The sequence below is a fragment of the Lontra canadensis genome, unplaced genomic scaffold, assembly GCF_010015895.1.
Source record: "Lontra canadensis isolate GAN:19392208 unplaced genomic scaffold, GSC_riverotter_1.0 scaffold18, whole genome shotgun sequence".
Classification (NCBI taxonomy): domain Eukaryota; kingdom Metazoa; phylum Chordata; class Mammalia; order Carnivora; family Mustelidae; genus Lontra; species Lontra canadensis.
Genome location: NW_022631012.1, coordinates 16,292,409 through 16,302,295, shown reverse-complemented (window position 1 = coordinate 16,302,295; position 9,887 = coordinate 16,292,409). Strand labels below are relative to the sequence as shown.

Here is a 9,887-nt window from a genome sequence, read left to right as displayed (position 1 = left end):
AAGTCGGCCTAGAGAGGAAATCAGATCCACCAAAACAAATGACAGCCCAAACGCAGGGCACACAAGATGTTACACAAGAATCCGCTTTCCTAAGCTCTCCCCAACTCTGTTCCTTTAAGCTATCTTTCCCGCGCGCTGGCACATCCACAGCCACAACTGCGGAGGCGGGGACCGAGAGGCGGGGCGGGCCGGGCGGCCGAGGGCCGGCGCTCCGGGCCCCACCGCATTGGCTTTCCGGCCCGGCGGAAGCCGCGGGACGCCCTGGCTGCGCATGCGCCCCTCCCACGTGCTTCCAGGGCGCAGTCTGCGGCGCTGCGGCCCGGCGGGCAACATGCTGCGAGCTTCTGTCCTCCGGCTGCTGGGGCGTCAGGGAGCCAGTGGAGGAGCCTGGCTGCCGGAGTACTCCGGCCCACGCCACTACAGTTCGGGCCCTCTGGGTGCCCGCGACGATGCTGGCGGCGCTCGCGCCTTCTTCACGACACCCATTTTCTACGTGAACGCGGCGCCGCACATCGGACACCTGTACTCCGCTCTGCTGGCGGACGCCCTGTGCCGCCACCGTCGCCTCCGAGTTCCCGGCGCCGCCGCCACGCGATTCTCCACCGGTACGGACGAGCACGGCCTGAAGATTCAGCAAGCAGCAGCCGCTGCGGGCCTGGCCCCCACCGAGCTGTGCGACCGAGTGTCTGCCCAGTTCCAGCAGCTTTTCCGGGAGGCCGGCATCTCCTCCACCGACTTCATCCGCACCACCGAAGCCCGGCACCGGATCGCTGTGCAGCACTTCTGGGGACTGCTGGAGGCCCGGGGTCTGCTCTACAAGGGGCTTTACGAAGGTTGGTATTGCGCATCCGAAGAGTGCTTCCTGCCTGAGGCCAAAGTCACCCGACAGCCGTCTTCGTCAGGCGGTTCGTGTCCTGTATCTCTAGAGAGTGGGCACCCCGTATCCTGGACCAAGGAAGAGAACTACATTTTCAGGCTTTCTCAGTTCCGAGAGCCGCTTCAGCGGTGGCTGCGGGGCGACCCTCAGGCAGTCACACCCGAGCCATTTCATCGCGCAGTTCTTCAGTGGCTGGAGGAGGAGCTGCCGGACCTGTCTGTTTCTCGAAAGAGCAGCCACTTGCATTGGGGCATTCCTGTGCCCGGGGACGATTCGCAGACCATCTACGTATGGCTGGATGCCTTGGTCAACTACCTTACTGTAATTGGCTACCCAAATGCTGAGTTTAAATCTTGGTGGCCCACCACCTCTCATATCATAGGCAAGGACATTCTTAAATTCCATGCTATCTATTGGCCTGCCCTCCTCTTAGGGGCCGGCATGAGCCCACCACACCGCATCTATGTCCATTCTCATTGGACGGTCTGTGGCCAAAAGATGTCTAAAAGCTTGGGTAACGTGGTGGACCCCAGGACTTGCCTTGATCGCTACACTGTGGATGGTTTCCGATACTTTCTTCTTCGGCAGGGCGTCCCCAACTGGGACTGTGATTACTATGATGAAAAGGTGGTTAAGTTGCTAGATTCTGAGCTGGCAGATGCTTTGGGAGGTCTCCTGAACCGGTGCACGGCCCAAAGAATAAATCCTTCTGGGACCTATCCGGTTTTCTGCACGGCCTGCTTTCCCAGTGAGGCAGGGTTGGTGGGGCCATCAGTTCGTGCTCAGGCAGAGGACTATGCTTTGGTGAACGCAGTGGCTACTTTGCCCCGGCAGGTAGCTGAGCACTATGAGAACTTTCAGATCTATAAGGCTCTGGAGGCAGTGTCCAGCTGTGTCCGGCAAACTAATGGCTTTGTCCAAAGGCATGCACCATGGAAGTTGAGCTGGGAGAGCCCAGTGGATGCCCCCTGGCTGGGTACTGTGCTTCATGTGGCCTTGGAATGTTTGCGGGTCTTTGGAACTTTGCTGCAGCCTGTCACCCCAAGCCTGGCTGATAAGCTGCTATCCAGGTTGGGGGTCTCTGCCACAGAGAGGGGCCTTGGAGAGCTCTGTTTCTTGCCTCGATTTTATGGACATCCATGTCCTTTTGAAGGGAGGAGGCTGGGACCTGAAATTGGGCTCTTATTTCCAAGACTAGACCAGTCCAGGGCCTGGCTGGTAAAAGCCCATAGGACCTAGAAACTTAGTTCTAATTGGCTTGTAGTAAAAAAGCAAACGTGTTATTTTCTTATTTTGCATTTTCAGGAAAGTCATACGAATGTTTTCTGAAGTGCTGCATCATATGAGCACATAAACAATGTCCCTGTGGAAAGAGATTTGTTGCCTTTCAGGTGCCTACGCCCTACTCTTCGTTATCTGTGCCCATTAACCACTATTCTTTGTACACCAGTGTCTGTAAGATGTTTCCAGGGTAAAGATGGGTAAGAGAAAACTTTGCAGATACTGTTCCTTCTCATTGTGCCTCCTTCCAAGCCACAGTTAATGTTACCTGCCCAGACTACCTCTTATGGCTTTTCTTTGGTCTGGCTTCTGCTGGGCAAATTAGTGAAGAGTGGGGGTTGGAGGTCCCCTACCTCAGCTTTTAGTAGTCCAACTTTGTTATATATGTTGGGTTTCCTATTAGAAAGAGATTCTTTCATTAAACCTTTAAAAACCAATATCCTAGACGAGGTGGTTTTTGCCCTTGTTTATATTTTCAGTTCTTAGAGCTGTTAACTCTGTACTTTGTTAGTTAATAGTCTAATAGTTGTGCTTTGTAACATTACACTTCAGCCAGTAGATGTCCCTAATGTCTCAATATTTAATTACTTGGCATTGACATTTCAGAATACTTAGAAAAAATTAGTTTTCTGCTTTCTGATTATGCAGAATTTAAACGTAAGGAAAAAATTTTATTGCTTTTCTTAAAATAAGGGATAACTGTAGCCACTAGTTTCACCTAAAACAATAAAAAAAGATCAGAATCCTGTTTTTTTCAAACTACTAAAAAAGGACTTTTACTCTATTAAATGTTTAGTAAGCAATTAAGTAAATGTATCAAATTTGTTTGGACCATGTGTTATAAATTCTAAAGCTCTCGAGGTAGTTGGTATGTTAAAAATTTTAAACTTTAATAACATTAGGTTTACAGATAATGATTACAAAATCTGTAAACGGTTCAAAATAGTTACATTTTCTTTTTATTTCTTAGTCATAATTTTGTCACCACATAGATAATTTACCTATGATTTCTTTTGGTCAATCAGAATCTATAATACAATATAGACATTGTGTAAGTAGTTTTAAATGTTAATACATTTACTTTCAAGTACTTTTTTTTACTGATTATTTCTTTTGCTTTCTTAAGTTATTAAAGCTTAAAAATTTGTGAGTACCTTATTCAGATCTGTTCTGTTGAATTTGTTGAAGATGATGGTGCAGGGAGGAAATGATCAAAGCTCCAGGAATCTCATACTGGATTTAGGGATCTCTCCAAGGCTCCATAAGAGAACATCACAGAGAAGATGTTAAGGTATCAATTTATACAGTGACTACAACACAGTAAGCCAGCATTATATCTCATAGGCGATTGGACAGCTAGGCCAAAGTTTAAAATGAGAACTTGCCTTGAAATATCCATTCTAAGCATGGTAGCAAGCAGAGAGGGCTCACTATGAAGTAAACTAGTGTGCTGGAAGTTCCCCCAGATTTATTCTAGGTGCTGCTATTCAGCTCCAGTTTTTGTTTATGAACCAATGTGGTGAGAGATTTCTGGTTGCTTAGAAACACTGCTTAGAAAAGAATGCTTGAAGGCATTCTAAAGATGGAAGGACCATTTCTACAAATGTTCCTTCAGACCCTCCTTATTCTTCATGATGGAATCCTGGTCTTTCCACATGACATATTCTGGTTACCTGCTGGGATTAGTAGGGCTGATTACTGGGGCTGAGGAGGGAGTATAGTATGTGCTAGGGCTGGATGGAGCAGAGTGGTGAAAGATGACATGTGTTTATATGAATGAACAAAAATGGGCTTGGAAAACCAGTGAAATGATAACCTCTGCCTTTGAAGTAACCTTAGAGCAGTCTTATTAAACCTATCATGAAAGGAGAGACAGTGTCTTCCACTTGAATGTTCTTTCCTGTGGCCTAGTGCTAGTCAGTACACAGGACCTAGGCTTGCTGTGTGTTAATGGAATTCCTTTTGTGCAGTCTGTTGTTTGTATAGGCACTTAACTGGCTACCAGAATATTTGTGATACCAAAGAGCACAAGAAAATAGAGGAACCGAAGAGGAGGGGGCATAATTAAAGAAGATAGGATACTTTGAGTGAAGAAGTATGGATCTGAGTTATTCTGTGGTGCTATGGAAGGTAAATCAGTTGGATTTCTGTTGGAGGCAAGATATAGGTAAAGCCGATAGCCTTTGGGTTCTCAGTTGATGTGTTCAGTTTGATATAACAGTTTAGGAATGGCAAGTGGAGAATAGGTGAAACTTAAAACTGGAGAGCATGTGCTTTCCAGATAGGACATCTTGTGGATCCCTTGACAGAAAGGAGGTTTCTCCCAAATTACAACCTTGAGGCTCTTAATATTCATTTTGGGGTGTTCTTGGGAGGAGAGTTGCAGAAGGTGATAGAGCAGGTGTTCACAAGATGTCACAGTAATCTGTAAACTCAATAGGCTAGCCTCCTATCAATGAAATCATGCAAGAAATTGTGGACAATGCATATGTTAGGTGGCAGTGCTGTGTATGGAGAGCCATTCTACAAGTGCACTCATAGATTCGGCTCCTCAGAAGTCTGAAGACCATGGAGGTCAAGAATAGGCGGGAATAATAAATAGATACAATCTCTGGTTTCACTGAAATTTCTGAGTTCTTCAGAAGTAGGCCTCATTATTTTTCTTGACAACCTGTATGACCTCTACAGGGGCTGAGAAAGGCCTGGTAAGTTGAATATTAAGTTGATGTCAAAGTACTCATGAAAGCCTTGGGCTGTAAGGCACACATCTTTTTTTGCACAGTTATAGCTGTGGTTGGGACATAGCTCTTTATTTTTAAGTAATCTCTACAACCAACACAGGGCTTAAAATTATAACCCCAAGGTCAAGAGTCACATGCTCTGAATGAGCCAGCCAGGCACCCGCCCCTTCCCCCTGGAAATAGCTCTTTAGATCTGGGGCGTTCCAAGACTGAAGTAAAGCCAGTAGTTGGTCAGGTTGTGGATCCTTATTATCAAGGAGTATCCTTATTATCCTTATTATCAAGGAGATCCTTATTATCAAGAAGGAGCATGGGTAGCAGGTGGCAGTACCAAGCATTCAGCAGATTCCTCCTTGGGCATTATGGTAGGGACGGTTTCCTGGATCTCTGACTGCCCCACACCTCGTAAGTATGTAGTTGTATTGTTGGCCTACATTAGTGCAACCCTGAGTTATGGGGGAGGCATGCCTCTGGACTAAGGACTTAGTCCATAAAACTGCTATGTAATGATCTAAAATTGTCTCTTGGGGGCAATTACCCACTATCCATAATTCTACCAGATACAGATCAACTGTTCTTGTTGGTGAAGTCTTGGGTACTGTAAAGTGTGATGGGTCCTTGCCCTCATCTTTTGGCTGAGTGAATAATATGGGTGGACCTATAAGGGTTTGGATATATTGACGGCCATGTGTGTATTTTTGCAGCAAAGGTTTACTAATTCTGAGAGCTTGGAGGGAGACAGGGCATAGATTGGGGTAACCAAGAACATAGGGGAGTCAGTTTTAGAAGAAAGCCTTTATGTCCCTTGCAGAACTAAAACACTATGACATATGTCGTTTCAACACAACAGCTGGGTGGTCCTGATCTTCGTCGTACAGGAGCTTTGCACAGCATTGGTTAATTTTTATCAGTAGGAATACACCAAATTTGGGGGTTAATATTGCTGGAAGGGCCAAACAGTAACAACCATGTGAATTAAGGTTAGTAAGTGGGGATCTGAATCTTCCAAGAGGAATGTCTTACTCTTTTTTTGAGACAGGATAAAAGAAACCCAGCTTAAGCTACTTTCCTCTATCACTAAGAACTACTTTGAACTGAGGGGAAGGGACTAACCAATTTAGTGGTGAAATAGCTGCTTTCTCTTAGTTTTTTGGGAGCCCTGGGTTACCCATTACAGATCCTCTGAAATAAGAGAACCATCTAACGGGGAATAGTTGATCACAGTTAAAATACCCTGTGTAAGATTATATCACATTAATCAGTTTCTATTATATTTTCATGATGAGGAAAGAGAACTGGGAAGATCTACAGAGGAGAGGATCTTCCTATGGCATTGATAATTAGAAATAATGTACTGTCTCCTGTGCCTATTTCATGACTAGCTATTGAGAGTTTTAGCATACTTACCTCTTTGAAGTGAGACTAAGTACCGAAGTTCCATCCTTGGCTGTTAACTGAATTTCACCCGCATTTGGTTTATGGCATGGATTACTCACCATAGATTCTGAAGTCCACAGCTCCTCACTTAAGAACGGGAAGGTATGAGATGTCAGGATGTCAGGAAATCAAGTGTGCCATCTGCAAGAAGAAAATTAGAGCTCCAAGGAGAGATGAGCCCTGCCTTCAAGTTATGAAGGGTTTTGGATGAAAAATCTGCAGAGGGCCTGGAAGACTCATTGGGTAAGCTGGAGGGACAGCTCTAGGAGTAACTGGAAATGGATGATGCCACCTTTCTTAGTGTATGGTATGGGGAAAATGGTACTGTCCTCCCTGTACTACTATTCCTAAGGCCATGCCTTATGCATGTACCCTTCATTAGTTGATAGGCACTGGTTTGTGGGATTTAACATGAAGATGAACCTTCAAAAACCAGTTTATGATCGACTGTTATAGATTAGAATTTGTTTTCTTAGAACATTTAATAAAAATATAACTATACATTTTTCTCAAAATATTTTAAAAAGTGTAATAACTTACTTTGGAAAACATTAAATAAGATAGTTTCAGTAATTTGGCTTCCTTAGAACTAGTCTAGAAGAGTGTCTTGGTTAAAAAGCTATAAATATTAAAAATTTAAAGCTAGTAAGAATGTTACACAGTTTGGGTTAAATCACTAAAATAATACAAGTAGAAGGTATTTCTTTCAAGCTGGATGAAAAATGTTAAAACTCAACCCAATAGAAGATAGGAAGGAGAAAAACAGGCAAAGAAAAATGAAAAATTTGGTAAAAGATAACCTGTAAGATGACAGTAGAAACAAGTATAATTACAAATATTTTAGAATTGTAATAAACATCATAGGATGAATCTTTCTGTCAAAAGACAACAATGTTCATGCTTAAATTAAAAAGTTAGCTATAGGGGCACCTGGGTGGCTCAGCGGGTTAACGCTTCTGCCTTCAGCTCAAGTCATCCCAGGGTACTGGGATTGAACCCTGCATCGGGCTCCCTGCGCACCCCGCCCCCCGGCCCGCGCTTGCCTCTCTGCCTACTTGTGATCTCTGTCAAATAGGTAAATAAAATCTTTAAAAAAAAAGTTAGCTATATGTAATTAAAAGGTATATGCTTGTAAGAGAAAATGAGACATGAAGAAACACTAGGCATATAAATAAACCAAAAGAAAGCTGGTACTGTAATATTAATAGTAGACAGTCTATATTGAGAGGGAAAAACATTACTAAAGATAAAGTGAGACTTAATATAAAAGAAATAATGCACCAACAGGTTATAACAATTAGGAACTTGTATGATCTAAGAACATATTCTCAAAAGGTAAAAGGATAAAATTGAAAATAACAAGAAATGTTCAAGTCTGCAAAAAAAAAGAAATCACCATTCATGAGTTCAGAGGTAGGCAATGAGAAAGTAAAAACTTAAACTGGATATTAGTACTTCAGTCTTTAATGCTCACTACTAAGTGTATCATTACTGTAAGTGTAGAAAGAAAATTTTATAGCAGGTAAGGTTTCTGACTCTAAAACTTTGACTTTTTCCATATATGCCTCTGTGAAAATAACTTGCCTTTTAAATAGAAATGTCAGCAAATATATCTGTTCAGTAGGTCCTCTCTTTGGATTAAAAGGGGAGAATATCATGGTCATAATTTTGCCACATTTTTTTGTTACTAGTTCACAGGAACAAAGGTGAAGGGAGAGAACCAGTCTTTCTATGCTCCCTGATTGTGTTCTTTCATTTTCTTTTCCCATCAACTCTGAAGTATTTTTCTTTCTTTGTTTAGTTGAGGCACAGAGAGAGTAAGTAATTTGGCTAAGGTTATAGCTTGTAAAACGGAAGAGCCTGGACTCGGATTTCTCTTGATGTCAGAGCTGTAGCACTAACACCACAACAAACATAATCAGTCACTGAGTGTATTAAGGGCATTGTATAGTGGGGAAGAGGAAGTAGTATAATTAGAGCCAAAGATGTGAAGATGAAAAGTCTAAATAAGAACCTTAATTGGGACTCCTGGGTGGCTCAGTGGGTTAAGCCTCTGCCTTCGGCTCAGGTCATGATCCCAGGGTCCTGGGATCAAGCCCCACATCGGGCTCTCTGCTCGGCAGGGAGCCTGCTTCCTCCTCTCTGCCTGCTTGTGATCTCTCTCTCTGTCAAATAAATAAATAAAATCTTAAAAAAAAAAAAACCTTAATTGAAAAAAAACACAATGATTCAGGATGAGGAATTATTCTTAATAGCTACGTTATGAAATAGATTGAGTGCCAAAACATGAACTTAGAAAAAATACTTAACCTTTATCATGAAATATATTTCTCTCTTGCTTTCATCATGAAATATATATTTCTCTTTTGCTTTCAGTAGTTTCCTTTATATCCTAAACCTGCTTATATGTGCTGGTGTAAACTGTTAAAAGTTTTAAATAACTATAGTCTCCTTTTCTTTTTCCTTAAGATTATTTTGTTGTTTTCAGAACACTGGTCCAAATTCTTGAATCCAACTGTTCTCTAAATGAAAGTATGCTGTCGTAAGTTTATGAATCTAAGTATTTTGAGATACCATTTTACTAATACACATTTATCTCTAAACATGTAAACATACTCATATTCAAAAGTTTTATTTGAATTGACTATTAGAGTAACGAAGCCAGAGAATTTTATTAGAGCTTACAAACACTGAAACTTTTTCATTTCATACATACAGTTTTAATACAAGCAAACTTATGAAAAGACTCATCTATTTACTAACAATTTAAATTCTATGAATTTACTGAACATTTATTGCTATATTCTTAGGTCTTTCCTAACAAGCCTACAGAAACCATAAATGCCTTTTGGCTCCAGTTGTTACCAAAGCAAATACCACTCTGTTAGCTAAAATGCCACATATTGAATAATTCCTGGTAAATTATCTCATACATGACCATCAAGACATGTTCTAACTTCCCCTAATTAGAGATTTTATTATGAACTGCACAAAATGTCATATTTTGCATTTTTAATGATATGTACCATGTACCTATTATATTGGACATAAGCTACACCTTGAAGAAGTGTGATGAAACCCATGTTTATGTAGATCTCTACTATTTAAATTGTATTTTTAAAAAGGTATAAAAAAGTATTAAAGTCCTTGCTAACTTGGAAGCCAAGAACACCTACATCTTTATGTTTAAGTAATTTCTTCAGAGTTATGTTTAAATTCAAGTTACAAAGTTCCAAGTTAGCAAGGCATGATGGGTACTTTAGTATTTTTTGCATGGTAGATTATGACTTGTTAATACAATCAGACTGGTGCATTATAAAAAATATATAGCATTTTTAGGTTGTCTTAAAAATCACTTACTGAAGCAATTTATAAAGGCTTTCATTAAGCAAAGAATCTTCAATCCTGAATTTACTCCATTAACTTTTTTTTTCTCCATTAACTTTTTATATTTAAATTGCTATAAAACTTATTTTTTAAAAAAGCAAACCTTTTATTCCTGGGTTCAGTTGCATTTTATAACTCATCACTGGAATGTAATTAAATCAAGT

At 41.4% G+C, this 9,887-nt stretch overlaps 1 protein-coding gene across 1 annotated transcript; it reads left to right on the top strand.

Moving 5' to 3' along the window:
- The first annotated feature begins 316 nt into the window (after positions 1-316).
- On the top strand, positions 317-5,169 carry MARS2 (methionyl-tRNA synthetase 2, mitochondrial). The gene has a single exon (XM_032860151.1). The coding sequence runs from the start codon at positions 332-334 to the stop codon at positions 2,114-2,116; it is 1,785 nt and encodes a 594-aa protein (XP_032716042.1). The 5' UTR covers positions 317-331; the 3' UTR covers positions 2,117-5,169.
- Positions 5,170-9,887: the final 4,718 nt, after the last annotated feature.